The 20641-nt window shown below is 42.4% G+C and overlaps 1 protein-coding gene across 1 annotated transcript in view; it reads left to right on the top strand.

Moving 5' to 3' along the window:
* Positions 1-20489, top strand: part of cds2 (CDP-diacylglycerol synthase 2) — a 34877-nt gene extending 14388 nt beyond the window's left edge. The window contains exons 2-13 of the mRNA XM_062961069.1: positions 5547-5677; positions 6517-6613; positions 9097-9194; positions 10432-10571; positions 10699-10757; positions 11649-11731; positions 13560-13647; positions 15242-15310; positions 16467-16619; positions 17556-17675; positions 18839-18942; positions 19670-20489. Coding sequence (XP_062817139.1) covers positions 5547-5677; positions 6517-6613; positions 9097-9194; positions 10432-10571; positions 10699-10757; positions 11649-11731; positions 13560-13647; positions 15242-15310; positions 16467-16619; positions 17556-17675; positions 18839-18942; positions 19670-19799 — 1272 coding nt within the window. The 3' untranslated portion in view covers positions 19800-20489. The remainder of the gene's footprint in view (positions 1-5546; positions 5678-6516; positions 6614-9096; positions 9195-10431; positions 10572-10698; positions 10758-11648; positions 11732-13559; positions 13648-15241; positions 15311-16466; positions 16620-17555; positions 17676-18838; positions 18943-19669) is intronic.
* The last annotated feature ends 152 nt before the right edge of the window (positions 20490-20641 follow it).

Genomic DNA, 20641 nt, shown 5'->3' with positions numbered 1-20641 from the left:
AATAATAATAGGAAATGGCTTGACGCAAGGAGCAGATGGAGCAAAGGGCAGCGTCCTCATGGGATTTAGAGTCTGACGGGTGATAATGATGAGTACCGCCATGGTTTGTTTAGATGGTGCCGTCATATAAACAAAGCATATACATATAGGGAATCCCTCCCAGCAACAGCATGTCTCCAAGGCTGCATCCGCACTGTGGAATTAATGCAGTTTGGCACTGCTTCAAAATGCCCATGGCTCAAGGCTGTGCACTTCTGGGAGTTTTGCAAAGCCGGGTTTCGTAAAGCCAGAAAAAGCCCCACTGAAGGCCATTAAAGTGGTGCTAAGCTGCATTAAATCTGCAGTGTCGATAATATACAATGATATATACTACTAATCAAAAGCAGATTTAATGATAATAATGATAATGATAATAATAATAATAAATAGGGTCAGCCTGTGCATTTTGCACTCCTTAATCAAGGCTTCCAGCATGCCCATGATTGTGCAAGACGTGCCTGCAGTTTAATAATAATAATAATAATAATAATAATAATAATAATAATAATAGTATACAATGATGTAAGTTCCTCTCCAAAATACAAAACGAGGTTTAACAATAATAATAATAATAATAATAATAATAATAATAATAATAATAATAATAGGGTCAGCCTGTGCATTTTGCACTCCTTAATCGAGGCTTCCAGCATGCCCATGATTGTGCAAGACGTGCCTGCAGTTTAATAATAATAATAATAATAATAATAATAATAATAATAATAATAGTATACAATGATATAAGTTCCTCTCCAAAATACAAAACGAGGTTTAACAATAATAATAATAATAATAATAATAATAATAATAATGGGGTCAGCCTGTGCATTTTGCACTCCTTAATCGAGGCTTCCAGCATGCCCATGATTGTGCAAGACGTGCCTGCAGTTTAATAATAATAATAATAATAATAATAATAATAATAATATACAATTCTATAAGTGCCTCTTCAAACTACAAAAGCAGGTTTAATAATAATAATAATAATAATAATAAATGATATAAGTACCTCTCCAAACTACAAAACGAGGTTTAATAATAATAATAATAATAATAATAATAATAATAATAATAATAATAGGGTCAGCCTCTGCATTTTGCACTCCTTAATCGAGGCTTCCAGCATGCCCATGATTGTGCAAGACGTGCCTGCAGTTTAATAATAATAATAATATACAATTCTATAAGTGCCTCTTCAAACTACAAAAGCAGGTTTAATAATAATAATAATAATAATAATAATAATAATAATAATAATAAATGATATAAGTGCCTCTCCAAACTACAAAACGAGGTTTAACAATAATAATAATAATAATAATAATAATAATAATAGGGTCAGCCTGTGCATTTTGAACTCCTTAATCAAGGCTTCCAGCATGTCCACAATTGTGCAAGACGTGCCTACAGTTTAATAATAATAATAATAATAATAATATACAATGATTTAAGTGCCCCTCCAAACTACCAAACCAGGTTTAATAATAATAATAATAATAATAATAATAATAATAATAATAATAATAATAGGGTCAGCCTGTGCATTTTGCACTCCTTAATCAAGGCTTCCAGCGTGTCCACGATTGTGCAAGACGTGTCAAAGGTCTACAGAGTTGCTGCTTGCATTATGAGACACATTGAATCAGATAAGAAATGGATCTTTTCTGCCTTTAAATCACGTGTGTGTGTGTGTGTGTGTCTGGGATTGTCTAATTTTAGGACATTTTCGATGGAAGTGATAAATGGGATTATTATCAGTCAAGAAAAGTAGCCCCATTTTACCATGTTTCGAAGTTGGAAAATTATATATATCTATTTATTTTCAACACTTAAACCTGGGTCATCCTGAACCAGATTTTCCTTGCAGAGCCTGCATTTTGGATCATCAGCTGTCAGCTCTAGTTTGTAGTGCGGTTTTCTTGTACTTGTTTTTTGTCTGCTGTGCTTTGAGAAGTTTCTGATTTTTAAAAAATTATTATTATTATTATTATTATTATTATTATTATTATTATTATTATTATTATAATATCCCTGCATGGCAAAAAGGCTGGATGGGAACGGCTTTCTTGTTGTGATAATGATAATGTAGGATCCACCCGATGTACGTTTAGTTATAAAGGTTTTGGGTTGGAAGGAGATGGGAAACCCAAGGACGGAGCCTCCTCTTTCTGCCTCAGTTTGGCTGAATAAGGTTCTCGAAGGCCTGCAGCATCCTTGCCTTCACGCATGCAAGGGATGCAGGAGGAGGCGGTTGCCACGGCAACCTCCCCTCCTTCGGAGCCCTGGGTACCGCTCGCTCGTCATCCGCACTGGGAGGAGGAGGAGGAGGAGACGGCTCCCACTTGCAGAAAGAGCAGCCATGATGATCCTTCTGCCATAGCATTTGCAAAAATTATATTCTCAGGAGTTACCCTGAGCTTTGCGTCTCCTTGCATCGTTGCATCCTCCGGCCACGATGACCATGATGATGATGATGATGATGATGATGATGGTTGTATTTATTGACACTTCCCTAGAGTCCTAGAGTCGGAAGAATCTCCCATGGGTGGGATTCAAAGCGGCGTACAGCATATAAAACTCATGCAAATACATTGAACAACAATACATAATCAGTTAAAACATATCCCGACTAAAACCCAATTAAGATATCAAATAAAAGAATTTTAAACAATATGACATGTAGTTCTATGTAACGGTTTTATTATTTAAACATATATATTCTAAGGTTTTTTTATGTTAAGCTGCTTTGAGTCTCCTGCTGGATAGATAAAGCAGGGTATAAATATAACAACAACAACAGATACATAGTCATTTTGAGTCTCCTGCTGGACAGCTAAAGCGGGGTATAAATAAATATAATAATAATAATAATAATAATAATAATAATAATAATAATAATAATGGTTATATATCACCTCTTTCAATCTCATACGGGAGAGATAAAGCAGAATATAAATAAACATGATAATGATAATAATAATAATAATAACACAATATGAGGATTTGAAGATCGAATTGCAAAGACTGTTTATTTATACCCTGCTTTATCTCTCCCGTATGAGATTGAAAGAGGTGATATATATATCAATTATTATTATTATTATTATTATTATTATTATTATATTTATTTATTTATACCCCACTTTATCTGTCCGGCAGGAGACTCAAAATGACTATGTATCTGTTGTTGTTGTTATATTTATACCTCACTTTATCTATCCTACAGGAGACTCAAAGCAGCTTAACATAAAAACCTTAGATTAAATAATAAAACAGTTACATAGAACTACATGTCATATTGTTTAAAATTGTTTTATTTGATATCTTAATTGGGTTTTAGTCGGGATATGTTTTAATTGATTACGTATTGTTGTTCAGTGTATTTGCATGAATTTTATATGCTGCACGCCGCTTTGAATCCCACCCACGGGAGAAAAGCGGGATAGAAATGAATTAATAATAACAATAATAATAATAATAATATCATGGCCAAGGCAATGAATGTGCGGTCAAACTGCTTCCATTCTGCAGTGTAGACGCAACCAGGGACTGCTTTTGCCTCTTGTCGGGAAATGCTTTCCTTTTTTGGCCTCGGGGACAATGCTATAAATACCGTCCCTGGCTTTTTTTCCAAAAGAGAGAGGCTCTTTGGCCATGTTCCAACAATGGCTTCAGGATGCGTTTATATGCGCTTCCTTCCTCCCTTTTCTCCAATAAACAAAGAATATCAATGCCTTGAGCGAACAGGGGTGGCACTTGCAAGCAACACTTGGTTTAACTTTTTTATTAAAATACTACCTTGGGTCCCCGGCATTTCCTGGGTTTTTAAATGTACAAAATGCATAAGGTTGTGGATGAACTACAACTCCCATATTTTTTTGTGGAAAGCGGGTGGTAGGCCAAATAAGTTTCGGAACCACTAGTGTAAATAGAGTCCTCCGCCACACCTCCCAGGTCATCCTCGGAGCTCAAGATGCTTGTTTGGTCTTAAGGTGAAAATCACACGTCTGGGTTTTAGATGGATTAGGAATCAGTTGGTGCGGAGAGGGAAGATGTTTATATATATATATATATATATAGGTAATGAAATTTCGGCCTAGGACAAAACAACAAAACTACACATCCCAGAAACACTAAATTTGGCAGCCCAACCCCTCATCCATGCCTCTACGTTCATACAACAAAAAGAAAAGAAAAATAAAGTCCTAATTAGAGGGAGAGGAAGAATTGTTTTTATCCAATTGCTGCCAGTTAAAAGGCTAAGCTTGGTATCCTAGCAACCCACTCAGCCCAGGGAACAGGCAGAGTTAGGCCTCTTCCCCACTGCCTATAAAATACAGATTATCAGATTTGAACTGGATTATATGGCAGTGTAGACTCAAGGCCCTTCCACACAGCTATATAACCCATTTAGAATCCTATATTATCTGCTTTGAACTGGATTATCTTGACTTCACACTGCCATATAATCCACTTCAGTGTGCAGTCGGACACAACTGGACTAAATGTCAGGAGAAAACCTTTACCCTTGACCTTAATTACCACCAATTCCTCAATACTTTATTTCCCATACCACCAGACTTCGCCACAGCAACGCATGGCCGGGCACAGCTAGTATATTATATAACCGCTGCCACCAGTGTAAAGATGTTTACGCTGCCGCCAAATTATAAAGTCTTTATAAGCTGCCACCAGATGTAAAGGGGATTATCAACGCTTGCCACCACTATGGGAAGATGTAGCCACTAGCTACTCAGAGAGGAGACCTTTTAAATTTTGATTTTCTTGCTTCTTCTTGTTTACTGTTGATGGTAATATATGTGACAGTAGCTGAGATGTTTGAAAGAAAAATAACACGTTTATTCAGGCACAAAGCTTAATGGTTACAGTAACTTTCTCTTTAGAGGCACTTTGATTAACAGTTGCAAAGCTAGAATGAGGTGTTTCAAACTCCTTAAAATGTCACTTCTTTCTCTACTGCTCTAAACTGCAGTCACCCTGTGAATTTCAATCACAGATTATCTGTTCCTTAACAGGATACAGACTACCTTAAAATAAGTCACCAAACTTATTTTAAACGGACTCAAAATAAGCAATTGAGCCTCCCTGATCCCTTCAACTTAGGGTCAGTCTTCCCTGTACCTCATCAGGGCACAGACTAACTGCTTCTTTTCAACTCTGCACCTATCCACCAAAACGGCAGTGGGCTCCGCCCACTTCTCCATGGCAACCAACTCTTGAGTGTAGAGATGCAATAACTGAAATGTTGACTCTTTTAAAACACAATTAAACATGGCATCTGTAAACCAAAAATTCACACTTCATTACAGTTGGTTCTCTCTGTCAAAGGCAGTAAGAGCACCTCGAGCTTTGTGGAATTTCTGTTCCACCGTTTCAAAACTCCCTTCTTGGGCGGTGATGGCACGATCGTCAGCATAGATGAAACTCTCTGTGCTTCTGGCAGCGGCTGGTCATGTGTGTCAATGTCGCATCCACTTCTTGCGCAGGATTCAGAGGCGGAGAACAAAGTGGGCGAGACGGCCTCGGACAGCGAGGGCAAGGCGGAGGCGGCCCCCCCGGCCCCCGTGGACGACACGCCCGAGGTCCTCAACCGGGCCCTCTCCAACATGTCCTCCAGGTAGGCGGCAGAAGAGTTATCAGTAGTATCATTAGTTGCTGTTCAGGGAGACTATTGTTATTATTATTAGTTTGGGGAGCTACAGTTATTATTAGCATTATAATTAGTTGTTTAGGAGACCCTATATTGCTGTTGTTGTTGTTGCTGCTGTTGTTGTTGTTCAGGGGCTACAGTTATTACTTGTTCAGGGGACCCACAGTTGTTAGTATTATTCTTATTCTTTGTGGTTCAGGGTGCCCCTACAATAATAATAATAATAATTATTATTATTATTATTATTATTATTATTATTATTATTATTAGATGTTCAGGGTACCCTATAATTATTATTTTTATTAGTTTTTCAGGGGGCCTACACTTATTTTTTATTAATAATTAATTAATTATTAGTAATAATAATTAATTAATAATTATTATAATTTATTATTATTATTATTATTCAGAGGAGGAGGCTACCATTATTATTTTTTCAGAGGGCTCTTCACTTCTACTGCTACTACTACAGAGAAGTCTACAATTATTATTATCATTATTATTATTATTAGTTGTTGTTGTTCAAGGAGCCCTATTATTATTATTATATTATTATTACTTATTGTTCAGATGCCCTATTGTTATTAATAATATTAGTTGTTGTTCAGGGAACCCTACTATTTATTATTATTATTATTATTTGTTGTTCAGGGAGCCCTATTATTAATAATAATATTAGTTGTTGTTCAAGGAGCCCTACAATTATTATTATTATTATTAGTTGTTGTTGTTCAGGGAGCCCTACAATTATTATTGCTGTTGTTGTTGTTGCTAGGCTGCTAACGTTCCTCGCTCTGCTCCTTCAGGTGGAAGAACTGGTGGGTGAGAGGCATCCTGACCCTGGCCATGATCGTCTTCTTCTTCATCATCATCTACTTGGGGCCCATGGTGCTGATGATGATTGTAAGTCCTCTCTTCTCTTCCTTCCTCCTTCTCTTTGTCCTTCCAAGCTAGAAGTAGGCCTGTGCTTGAGTCCACATCCCAGACATAACACGGATGGAGAAAGTCGTGCATCAATCACATTGAACCCCATTGAAAGGAATGGCTTCCGCCAGAAGTTATCTATAGACCAGTGATTCCCAAACTGGGCCCTACCGCCCCCTGGTGGGCACTGGAGTGATCCAGGGGGGCGGTGATGGCACCTATTTGGACACAGGGGCGGGGCCAGGGGAGGGGCGGGGCCTCTTCCCAAGTGCCGGAGACAGGGCTGAGCCCCTGAGGCGCCTGTTAGCACAGAGGGGGCGGAGCTAGAGGAGTGGGCGTGGCTTCTTCCCAAGAGCCTGAGACAGGGCTGAGCCTCTATACTTCTCCTGAGAGGCCTTTTAGGACTAAAGGGCGGGGCTAGGGGTGGGGGCGGGGCCTCTTCCCAAGAGCCTGAGACAGGGCTGAGCCTCTATATTGCTCCTGAGAGGCCTTTTAGGACTAAAGGGTGGGGCTAGGGGTGGGGGCGGGGCCTCTTCCCAAGAGCCCGAGACAGGGCTGAGCCTCTATACTTCTACTCAGAGGCCTTTTAGGACTAAAAGGGCGGAGCTAGGGGTGGGGGGCGGACTCTTCCCAAGAGCCTGAGACAGGGCTGAGCCTCTATATTGCTCCTGAGAGGCCTTTTAGGACTAAAGGGCGGGGCTAGGGGTGGGGGCGGGGCCTCTTCCCAAGAGCCTGAGACAGGGCTGAGCCTCTATACTTCTCCTGAGAGGCCTTTTAGGACTAAAAGGGCGGAGCTAGGGGTCGGGGCCAGACTCTTCCCAAGAGCCTGAGACAGGGCTGAGCCTCTATATTGCTCCTGAGAGGCCTTTTAGGACTAAAGGGTGGGGCTAGGGGTGGGGGCGGGGCCTCTTCCCAAGAGCCTGAGACAGGGCTGAGCCTCTATACTTCTCCTGAGAGGCCTTTTAGGACTAAAAGGGCGGAGCTAGGGGTGGGGGGCGGACTCTTCCCAAGAGCCTGAGACAGGGCTGAGCCTCTATATTGCTCCTGAGAGGCCTTTTAGGACTAAAGGGCGGGGCTAGGGGTGGGGGCGGGGCCTCTTCCCAAGAGCCTGAGACAGGGCTGAGCCTCTATACTTCTCCTGAGAGGCCTTTTAGGACTAAAAGGGCGGAGCTAGGGGTCGGGGCCAGACTCTTCCCAAGAGCCTGAGACAGGGCTGAGCCTCTATATTGCTCCTGAGAGGCCTTTTAGGACTAAAGGGTGGGGCTAGGGGTGGGGGCGGGGCCTCTTCCCAAGAGCCTGAGACAGGGCTGAGCCTCTATACTTCTCCTGAGAGGCCTTTTAGGACTAAAAGGGCGGAGCTAGGGGTGGGGGGCGGACTCTTCCCAAGAGCCTGAGACAGGGCTGAGCCTCTATATTGCTCCTGAGAGGCCTTTTAGGACTAAAGGGCGGGGCTAGGGGTGGGGGCGGGGCCTCTTCCCAAGAGCCTGAGACAGGGCTGAGCCTCTATACTTCTCCTGAGAGGCCTTTTAGGACTAAAAGGGCGGAGCTAGGGGTGGGGGCCGGACTCTTCCCAAGAGCCTGAGACAGGGCTGAGCCTCTATACTTCTCCTGAGAGGCCTTTTAGGACTAAAAGGGCGGAGCTAGGGGTGGGGGCCGGACTCTTCCCAAGAGCCTGAGACAGGGCTGAGCCTCTATATTGCTCCTGAGAGGCCTTTTAGGACTAAAGGGTGGGGCTAGGGGTGGGGGCGGGGCCTCTTCCCAAGAGCCTGAGACAGGGCTGAGCCTCTATATTGCTCCTGAGAGGCCTTTTAGGACTAAAGGGTGGGGCTAGGGGTGGGGGCGGGGCCTCTTCCCAAGAGCCTGAGACAGGGCTGAGCCTCTATATTGCTCCTGAGAGGCCTTTTAGGACTAAAAGGGCAGAGCTAGGGGTGGGGGCGGGGCCTCTTCCCAAGAGCCTGAGACAGGGCTGAGCCTCTATATTGCTCCTGAGAGGCCTTTTAGGACTAAAGGGTGGGGCTAGGGGTGGGGGCGGGGCCTCTTCCCAAGAGCCTGAGACAGGGCTGAGCCTCTATACTTCTCCTGAGAGGCCTTTTAGGACTAAAAGGGCGGAGCTAGGGGTGGGGGCCGGACTCTTCCCAAGAGCCTGAGACAGGGCTGAGCCTCTATATTGCTCCTGAGAGGCCTTTTAGGACTAAAGGGTGGGGCTAGGGGTGGGGGCGGGGCCTCTTCCCAAGAGCCTGAGACAGGGCTGAGCCTCTATACTTCTACTCAGAGGCCTTTTAGGACTAAAGGGCGGAGCTAGGGGTGGGGGCGGAGCCCGAGACAGGGCTGAGCCTCTATACAGGACAGGGATAGAAGCTCAGCCCTGACTCAGAGCTCGTAACTCCGCCCACCCCAAAGTGGGTGGGCATTGGGTGGGAGAGAGGAGGCGGAGCCCCATCCTCGCCTTCTGTGTCTCGCAGGTGATGTGCGTCCAGATCAAGTGCTTCCACGAAATCATCACCATCGGCTACAACGTCTACCACTCCTACGAACTGCCCTGGTTCCGGACGCTCAGCTGGTAAGATCCGGCGCTTTTCCGGATTGACACTACGATTTTAGTTCCTGGGGGATCAGTGTCATTTCCTAATGGGTTTCGTCATAAAAACATGGGGAAAGTTGATTAAAAAGCACAAACTTCGAATCTGCATTAGGGAGGGACATCCAGCTGTAGCACATTACGTTTAGTTATATTATGATTATATCATTATTATATACTGTATTACATTATGTAACATGATTTTTGTTCCTGAGTTATCAATGTCGTTTCTTAATTACTGGATATACTCGAATATAAGCCTAGTTTTTCAGCCCTTTTTTTAGGACTAACCCCCCCCCCCCCCCCCATGGCTAATACTCGGGTGAGGATCCTGGTTGGTTTATATTTGGGTCAGCTTATACTCAATTGTATATGGTACATTTATTATATAAATGTACCATTTATATACTGTCCCACAGTATCTTTGCGTGCTCATTTTCCAATATTTTTGCAGGTTTGTGATCCCACCAGTTCTTTGCTGCTGGGAGGTGGGACTTGAGGCATAAGTTCCAATGAATCATTTGGGCCACATAGTTGTGCCTCTGTTTGTAGTCTGTCTGTGCAATTTTCTTACAGCAGCTGCGGATATGATCAATGGTTTCGTCGGCTTTCTTGCACAGTCTGCATTTTGGGTCATCAGCTGATTTTTCAATCTTGGCCTTAATGTCCTTTGTCCTGATGTCTTGCTCCTGGGCTGCAAGGATCAGGCCTTGTGTCTCCTTCTTCAGGGTCCCATTTGTGAGCCAGAGCCAGGTCTTCTCCTTGTCAGCCTTTCTTTCAATTTTGTCAAGGAACTTTCCATGCAATGTTTTGTTGTGCCAGCTGTCAGCTCTAGTTTGTAGTGCGGTTTTCTTGTACTGATTCTGCTCTAGTTTGTAGTGCGGTTTTCTTGTACCGGTTTTTTGTCTGCTGTGTTTTGAGGAGTTTCTGATTTTTTACTTCAGTCAAAGCAGGTTCTTCACTTTGCTTTACATATTCTGCCAGGGCATGAACTAAGAGCACCTAACCCATTAGTATTATGGAGAATCAAACTATATTGGCTCGGTCGTCGCCCAGGATAAAAAGGACCGCGGTGGATGCTGCTGCTTCTGGACATCCATCGACAAGTGGGCTACGGAATCAAAATACAAATGAACAGTCACAGAAGCGGCAGAAATATACAATGCCAGAAAACTGCACAATTATTATTATTATTATTATGGATGTCTATATTCTGCAGGTATTTCCTGCTCTGTGTGAACTACTTCTTCTACGGGGAGACGGCCACGGACTACTTCTTCACGCTGGTCCAGCGCGAGGAGCCCCTGCGCATCCTGAGCAAGTACCACCGCTTCATCTCCTTCGCCCTTTACCTGACAGGTAAATAAAAGGGACCTGGAAGTTGTAGTTTGCTCTATATGTGCACATCCTGGCCTACTTTTCGCAGTTGTCGTCATTGCTGTTCCCTCTGAACCTTATTTAGTCTCTCTTTTTCCTGTTATTTTAGGTTTCTGCATGTTCGTCTTGAGCCTGGTCAAAAAGCATTATCGGCTCCAGTTCTACATGGTAAGACTGAGAAACCAGTAGATTTTCGGCTTTTGGAGTAGATAGCTTGTGGAAGAGAGAGTGAGAAAGAGGTGGAAATGCATATACTGTATGTACTCGAGTATAAGCCTAGTTTTTTTAGCCCTTTTTTAGCACCAAAACATCACAATGTATTGAAAACATTGACTACAAAAATGCGTTGGATAATCCAGAAACTTGGATAAGCGAGTCTTGGATAAGTGAGACTCTACTGTAATGCCTTTTTCAAATAATCCCCAAGCTAATAATAATATAATAATAAAACACCCTATCTCCCCGAGGGGACCGATTGCTACAAAATTTGGACATAACGTAGCATTTGAACTGACAAGTGTTTTAAATGTATTCACATACCTACTATCATAAACAACACACCTGAGAAAGGTAAAAGCGATGGCCAATCAGTCTCCTCCTCCCTTAGCATCCGTCCTAGCAAAGATAAATATTAAAACGTATTTCTATAGAAAACATAATAAAAATATACAGGACAGAGATTAAAACACAGGAAGGAGACAAGTTTTGAATTCATGATGGTTGTGCGCTGTTTATGATCCTTGCAAGGATGGACAACACTAGAAAGGATGCCTGGAAATGCTCAACATTGGCTTTAAAATGCACATGGAATATTTGCAAACTGAAAAAGAAAAGGCGGCAAAGAAATGCCATGTTTGCATCCATTTGCTAGCCATGCGCAGTGTGACGCATGCCGCATTCTTGAGTGTGGACTTCTTCCTTTTTTAACCTTTCTCCCTCTCTCGCTCCTCAATCCGTATAATCCGCATTTTGGATTTGGTTTGTTTGGTTTCCCCGTTTTGCAAACCCGGATGTGCATGTTTCTCTCTCTCTCTCTCTCTCTCTCTCTTTTCCCCCCAGTTTGGCTGGACCCACGTGACTTTGCTCATCGTGGTCACCCAGTCGCACCTCATCATTCACAACCTCTTTGAAGGAATGATCTGGTGAGTCGGTGGCGCTTGGCGGGGCTGTGGCCGTGGGAGGCAGGCGCATGGGCGCGCATGGGAGCGCATCACTCACTCGCCATGGATTATATGGGGCGGCTTCGGTTAGGGGCGACTGGCCGGCTTTGCAAAGCCATCGCTCAACACTCCCAGGGCTTTGGCTGCGCATGGATGCATATGTGCTCACTCTGGGGGAAGCAGTGCCTGTCCAAGCATCTTTAAATAATAATAATAATAATATAGATATTCCCTTTCTGGAAAGCCTTTCTAGATTATCTACATCATCATCATTATTATTATTATTATTATTATTATTATGCATATGCGCTCCCTCTGGGGGAAGCAGTGCCTGTCCAAGCATTTTTAAATAATAATAATAATAGTAATAATGTAGATATTCCCATTCTGGAAAGCCTTTCTAGATTATCTACATTATTATTATTATTATTATCATTATTATGCATATGCGCTCACTCTGGGGGAAGCAGTGCCTGTCCAAGCATCTTTAAATAATAATAATAATAATAATGTAGATATTCCCTTTCTGGAAAGCCTTTCTAGATTATCTACATCATCATCATCATTATTATTATTATTATTATTATGCATATGCGCTCACTCTGGGGGAAGCAGTGCCTGTCCAAGCATTTTTAAATAATAATAATAATAATAATAATAGTAATAATGTAGATTCCCTTTCTGGAAAGCCTTTCTAGATTATCTACATTATTATTATTATTATTATTATTATTATTATTATTATTATTATTATGCATATGCGCTCACTCTGGGGGAAGCAGTGCCTGTCCAAGCATCTTTAAATAATAATAATAATAATATAGATATTCCCTTTCTGGAAAGCCTTTCTAGATTATCTACATTATTATTATTATTATTATTATTATTATTATTATTATTATTATGCATATGCGCTCACTCTGGGGGAAGCAGTGCCTGTCCAAGCATTTTTAAATAATAATAATAATAGTAATAATGTAGATATTCCCTTTCTGGAAAGCCTTTCTAGATTATCTACATTATTATTATTATTATTATTATTATTATTATTATTATTATTATGCATATGTGCTCACTCTGGGGAAGCAGTGCCTGTCCAAGCATCTTTAAATAATAATAATAATAATAATAATAATAATGTAGATATTTCCTTACTGGAAAGCCTTTCCATGTAGAATCCTAGAGTTGGAAGGGGCCGCCAAAGGTCATCTAGTCCAGCCCTTTGCCATATCACTCAAAATTATTATTATTATTATTATTATTATTATTATTATTAATAAAAATAAGAATAATGTAGATATTCTCTTTGAGGCCTTTCCATGTAGAATCCTAGAGTCCAAAATTTTGGATTCTAGAATCCTAGAATCCAAAATTATTATTATTATTATTATTAATAATAATAATGTAGATATTCCCTTTTTAGAAAGCCTTTCCATGTAGAATCCATGTAGAGTTGGAAGGGCCCCCCAAAGGTCATCTAGTCCAGCCCTTTGCCATATCGCTCAAAATTATTATTATTATTAATAATAATAATAATGTAGATATTCCCTTTCTGGAAAGCCTTTCCATGTAGAATCCTAGATTTGAAAGGGGCCTCCAAAGGTCATCTGGTCCAGCCCTTTGCCCTAGAATTGCATTGGCCTTTTCCGCTGCCGCATGACATTCTTGGCTCATGCTCAGCTTCTGGTTTACTAAGACTCCTAGATCTCTTTCACGTGGATTGTTTCCAAGGCAGGTCCCACCCAGTTGGTTTTCTGTATTTGTCTGTTTTCCTTCTGCCTTGCGAATGCCCTTTCATCTCTCCGCCCAGGTTCATCGTCCCGATTTCCTGCGTCATTTGCAACGACATCATGGCCTACATGTTTGGGTTCTTCTTCGGACGCACGCCGCTGATTAAGGTGGGCCCTGCAGCCCATACGTTGCCTCCCAGTAAAGTCCTGGTAGAGTCATTGCATAGTAAAGCCCCATTAGATATGCATTGTCTTATAGTAAACCCCCTTATATACATTATGTTATAGTAAAGTCCCGGTATATACATTATGAAGTCCCATTATATTAATTCTATTATAATAAAGTCCCATTATGTACATTGTAGTAAAGTCCCAATATATACATTATAAAGTCCCAGTATATACATTATGAAGTCCCATTATATTAATTATATTATAATAAAGTCCTATTATGTACATTGTAGTAAAGTCCCAGTATATACATTATAAAGTCCCAGTATATACATTATGAAGTCCCATTATATTAATTATATTATAATAAAGTCCTATTATGTACATTGTAGTAAAGTCCCAATATATACATTATAAAGTCCCGGTATATACATTATGAAGTCCCATTATATTAATTCTATTATAATAAAGTCCCATTATGTACATTGTAGTAAAGTCCCAATATATACATTATAAAGTCCCGGTATATACATTATGAAGTCCCATTATATTAATTCTATTATAATAAAGTCCCATTATGTACATTGTAGTAAAGTCCCAATATATACATTATAAAGTCCCAGTATATACATTATGAAGTCCCATTATATTAATTATATTATAATAAAGTCCTATTATGTACATTGTAGTAAAGTCCCAGTATATACATTATAAAGTCCCATTATATTGATTATATTATAATAAAGTCCCATTGTGTACATTGTAGTAAAGTCCCAGAATATACATTATGAAGTCCCATTATATACATTATATTATAGTAAAGTCCCAATATATACATTATAAAGTCCCAGTATATACATTATGAAGTCCCATTATATTCATTATATTATAATAAAGTCCCATTATGTACATTGTAGTAATGTCCCAGTATATACATTATAAAGTCCCATTATATTGATTATATTATAATAAAGTCCCATTGTGTACATTGTAGTAAAGTCCCAGAATATACATTATGAAGTCCCATTATATACATTATATTATAGTAAAGTCCCAATTATATACATTATAAAGTCCCATTGTGTACATTGTAGTAAAGTCCCATCATATACCTTATGTTATAGTAAAGTCCCATTGTGTACATTGTAGTAAAGTCCTGGTATATACATTATAAAGTCCCATTATATACATTACAATATAAAATCCCAGTGTTTACATTACAGTACAGTAAAGTCCTAATCCCAATATATGCATTATGGTATAGTAAAGTCCCATCTATACATTATAGTGAAGTCCCATCTATACATTATAGTGAAGTCCCAGTATATACATTTTGTTATAATAAAGTCCCAGTACACACATTATGTTATAGTAAAATGGTGCCCCTTGCATAAAATGCCAAAATCACGGTTTGTGTTTTGCAAATTTGATTTTGGGAATTTTGTCCCAAAGTGCAATCCCTACGAGTCCATGGGATGCTTGCGGGGCAGCTGAATCGGGGCCGCGGTGCAGTCGTTTTGTCGGCTCGAAAGGGTTGCCTTGAGCTTTTGCTGCAGTTTTGCAGTTTTGTGTCTTATTTATCTTTCCGCAGCTGTCTCCGAAAAAGACCTGGGAAGGCTTCATTGGCGGCTTCTTTGCCACCGTGGTTTTTGGACTTCTGGTGAGTGTTTCGTGCAGTCAATCTGTATCTGGACAATAATATCTCTCCTGGGCATTTTTAGGTTTTGTTGCCTAGTGTAACGTGTCAGAGTATTTGCAGCGCAGCAGTAGTTGGATGGAAGCCGTGGAACGCAGAACAAAGAGACACTCAGAGACGTTGGTAAAACTATTTACAAAGTTTTACTGTATGCAGTAGTAATCAACATAAACAGACTTGCAGACAACAGATAAACACAGGACTGTTCTGTTCTCCAACAGAACTTGACTTGAACTCTAGGCAGACAGAACTCAACTGAACAGAACTCAACTGATGCAAACGTTATGCACAAACACTTGTGTCTGGATACTCCCTAGTTCCAGCCACGCATCAAGGTCATCATAGCTTCTTGGCAATTAATTCTTTCCACGCTATGGTACAACTGAACAGAACTGAACTGATGCAGTCGTTATGCACAAACACTTGTGTCTGGATACTCCCTAGTTCCAGCCACACATCAAGGTCATCACAGCTTCTTGGCAATTAATTCTTTCCACGCTATGGTACAACTGAACAGAACTGAACTGATGCAGTCGTTATGCACAAACACTTGTGTCTGGATACTCCCTAGTTCCAGCCACACATCAGAGTCATCATAGCTTCTTGGCAATTAACTCTTTCCACGCTATGGTACAACTGAACAGAACTGAACTGATACAAACCTTATGCAGAAACACTTGTGTCTGGAGACTCCCTAGTTCCAGCCACACATCAAGGTCATCACAGCTTCTTGGCAATTAACTCTTTCCACGCTATGGTACAACTGAACAGAACTGAACTGATGCAATCATTATGCACAAACACTTGTGTCTGGATACTCCCTAGTTCCAGCCACACATCAAGGTCATCACAGCTTCTTGGCAATTAATTCTTTCCACATTATGGTACAATCTGGATGATGCAATCAGTTGCAATACAAGCATGGCACAAATTGCATTTAAACACTATCAATACACAAATCCCACATTAACATAACGCACCCCACAAAGTGTGTGGGTGACGTCTAGGAATGCACGTCGGGACCGTGACTGGGAAATCCGTGTCCCGACTCGCTCACGCCTTTGCCTGCTGTTTGCATTGCCTGCTCACTCGGCCTTTTCTTCCTTCCTTCCGCCCACAGCTCTCGTACGTCATGTCGGGCTACCGGTGCTTCACGTGCCCCGTGGAGTTCAACAACGACAGCAACAGCTTCACCGTGGACTGCCAACCCTCCGAGCTCTTCCAGCTGCAGGACTACAACGTCCCCGCCGTGCTCCAGTCCCTCATCGGATGGGTAGGTGGGGGCAGAATTAAGGGGGTCCCCAAAGGACATCCAGCCCAGCCCCCTGCTTTCTGCCAGGCAAGCAGGCACATCTATAATAATCATCATCATCATCATCTATATATATATAAATGTAATGTGCGTTTTTCACATGGAGTAAACAACAAAACCACTGGACCAAATCACACCAAATTTTTCAGGAAGGAGAAAAATATATAACCATTAATCTTATAAGGAGCCTCCGGTGGCCTAGGGGATAAAAGCCTCGTGACTTGAAGGTTGGGTTGCTGACCTGAAGGCTGCCAGGTTCGAATCCCACCCGGGGAGAGAGCGGATGAGCTCCCTCTGTCAGCTTCAGCTCCATATGAGGACATGAGAGAAGCCTCCCACAAGGATGGTAAAACATCAAAACATCCGGGCGATGTCCCCTGGGCAATGTCTTTGCAGATGGCCAATTCTCTCTCTCCAGAAGCAACTCTGGTTGCTCCTGACACGAAATATATATATATATATAAATGTAATGTGCGTTTTTCTCATGGAGTAAACAACAAAACCACTGGACCAAATCACACCAAATTTTTCAGGAAGGAGAAAAATATATAACCATTAATCTTATAAAAGCATTTTCCCCTGAAATATTTGTTAAAAGAAGAAGACTATGCCACAGCAATGCGTGGCCGGGCACAGCTAGTAATAATAATAATAATAGAATCCTAGAGTCGGAAGGGGCCAGGAAGGCAGCATGCAAGCCTTCCCGACAGAAGCCCACCCAGCCTCTGTTGAGGACCTCCACCAGACCCCAAGGAAGCCCATGTTGAGTGGGACCCTTTTCTCCTGCCATGTGAACCCACAGCTCCACTGGGGTCCCCGGGGTGGCAGTGGCAGAAAGGCCCTCCTCCTCCTGCTCCTGACGCCTCTCCTGGGCCTGGCCCCTTCTTCCCTTCCCAGAAAACGGTCCGGATGTTCCCCTTCCAGATCCACAGCATCGCGCTCTCCACCTTCGCCTCCCTCATCGGCCCCTTCGGAGGGTTTTTTGCCAGCGGCTTCAAGAGGGCCTTCAAGATCAAGGTAGGAAGCAGGCGCCGGCAGGCCCGTCACTCAAGGCTCTTTCCTTCTCGTCCACCCATCCGTCCATCTGCCCATCCAGGGAGGGAAGGATCAATCAATTGATCCTAGATAGGTACCGGTATGGGTGATGGATAGATACAGATGGATGGAGAGATGGATGGATGGATGAACGGATGGATGGATGGATGGATGGATGGATGGATGGATGGATGGATAGATAGAGAAAGGAGGGATAGATATAGATGATAGATAGATAGATAGATAGATAGATAGATAGATAGATAGATAGGAGATAGAGAAGGAAGTTACAGATGATAGATGATGGATGGATGAGAGAAAGATGGAGAGATATGATAGAGATGTATGATGGATGGATGGATAGGTAGGTAGATAGATAGATAGATAGATAGATAGATAGATAGATAGATAGATAGATAGGGCTTGATGCATGGATAGATATGGCTGATGGATAAGAGATGTGAATGAATTAATAGATAGATAGATAGATAGATAGATAGATAGATAGATAGATAGATAGATAGATAGGGCTTGATGCATGGATAGATATGGCTGATGGATAAGAGATATGAATTAATAGATAGATAGATAGATAGATAGATAGATAGATAGATAGATAGATAGGGCTTGATGCATGGATAGATATGGCTGATGGATAAGAGATATGAATTAATAGATAAATAGATAGATAGATAGATAGATAGATAGATAGATAGATAGATAGATAGATAGATAGAGGGGATGGATGGATTGATGGAGATATGAATGAATGATGGGTGGATAGATTGAGGTGATGTATAGATGAATGGAGATGAATGCTAGAGAGTGATAGAGAGAAAAATAGATAGAGGTCATGTATAGATGAATGGAAATATGAAAGATAGATAGATAGATAGATAGATAGATAGATAGATAGATAGATAGATAGAGGTGATATATGGCTGGATGGAGTTGAATGAATGAGAGATGGATAGATAGAGGGGAGGGATGGATGGATAGGGATAGGGATGCCAGGAGGGGCCGCGTGGACCCCTTGCTCTCCTCCGGCAAGAGTCCGCGTGTGGTGCCCGGAGTGGAGGCCAGGACCGCGGTGCACGTGCCTTCCTTTGAGTGACGGCTGCCTTTTTCCTCCCTCCCATGCGCAGGACTTTGCCAACACCATCCCGGGCCACGGGGGCATCATGGACCGCTTTGACTGCCAGTACCTGATGGCCACCTTCGTCAACGTCTACATCGCCAGCTTCATCAGGTACCTTTCCAGCCGGGAACTGAAGGGCCAAAGAACACACACGGATCTTATCACTAGTGTTTTGTGTAGTTTGAGAGGTTATTTATTAGAGATGTGCACGAAAATCTTTCTTTCGTTTCCTTCGTGCTATTGTTTTGTTTTGACTGTTCGTCTACATAAAAAAATGAAATTTTCTAGTCTTTATATCTATAGCCAGACTCCCCAGCTATCTGACCTATTTGTGAAGATGTCCAAAGAAGGACACTCCACCCCTTCCTTATTCACAGATGCATCACATTGTCCTCAGCACTTGAGAAGGATCCGACACGGGATCCAATACAAAAGCCAGCATCTTGTTTGCTGTGAACTAAACTTGTTGTGTATCAGTTAGAGGACCGAGGCGTGGAAGTGACCATTGCATTTGCATTAATGTTTTATTATTATTATTATTATTATTATTATTATTATTATTATTATTATTATTATTATTATTATTATTATTATTATAAACCTCCCTCCTTCCTGGTCAGTCTGTAGGAGCAAGGCATGGAAGGGACCATTGCATTTGCATTAATGTTCTTCTATTATTATCAATTATTGTGCTTAACCTCCCCCCCCCCTCCTCCTCCTCCTCTGGGAGTGACCACCGTTGTGTTTGTGTTGTCGTTCTGCCCTTGAGTGTGAGGGTTGTGTTTGTGGTTCGTCTTGCGCTGATGTTCCCTTTGTGGGTCTCCTTCTGTCCGTTTAGGGGCCCGAACCCGAGCAAGCTCATCCAGCAGCTGTTGACCCTCCGGCCGGAGCAGCAGCTGAGCATCTTCCACACGCTGAAGGCCCACCTGGTGGACCGGGGGGTCCTGGCCGCGCCCGAGGAGGCCTAGGGGACGCGGCACCGGCCTCTTCCGACCCACCCGCCCATCGTCCCCGGCAGACCCCTCCCCAGCTTCCTCGGACAGTCGCCGGCCGGCCGGCCGCTCCCGCGCCTTCCTCCTCCTTCCCAAAGCAGCTTCCGCTTCTCCACCTGCCGGCATCCGGGCGCAGAGGAAAGACCGCAGGGTTGCGCACTGTAGGTCCCATCGCCCACAGCCACGCGTGGGCGTCTCCTCCTCCTCCCGTTTGTGTCTCTTTCTTCCATTTGGGATTCAAGGAGGTGGATCTACAGCTCTTTTTGGGGGGGGGGGGGGGCGCAGGTCTGCCAAGGGATCACCACTCCCATCGTCCCCACTGAGCGGCCAGAGCCAAATGGCATCCGATGCTTGTGCCGCGTCCTGGGGTTCGAAGCCCGCGTTTCGTTTTGCCCCTTGCAGGGCATACGCTCCATGTCGCCTCCTGAGTGAGACAATCTGGGAGACTGACAGCTGTCAATCAAGCAAAAATCAATAGCTGTTTGGCTCTGACAGAGTATGAAATCCCCCAGCAAGGTTAAAGAGATGGGACAGCTGTCAATCAATCACAAATGAATGGATTTGGCCTCTGGCAGAGTCTAAACATCTCCCAGCCTGGTTGGTGCAGAGCTCCAGGAATATGACAGCTGTCAGTCAAGCAAAAATCAATAGCTGCTTGGCTCTGACAATATGAAATCCCCCAGCAAGGTTAAAGAGATGGGACAGCTGTCAATCAATTAAAAAATGGATTTGGCCTCTGGCAGAGTCTAAACATTTCCCAGCCTAGTCGGTGTAGAGCTCCAGGAGATTGACAGCTGTCAGTCAAGCAAAAAATCAGT

Source organism: Anolis carolinensis, unplaced genomic scaffold, assembly GCF_035594765.1.
Source record: "Anolis carolinensis isolate JA03-04 unplaced genomic scaffold, rAnoCar3.1.pri scaffold_8, whole genome shotgun sequence".
Taxonomy (NCBI): domain Eukaryota; kingdom Metazoa; phylum Chordata; class Lepidosauria; order Squamata; family Dactyloidae; genus Anolis; species Anolis carolinensis.
The sequence above is the reverse complement of the archived record's forward strand: the minus strand, read 5'-3'. Positions and strand labels throughout refer to the sequence as shown.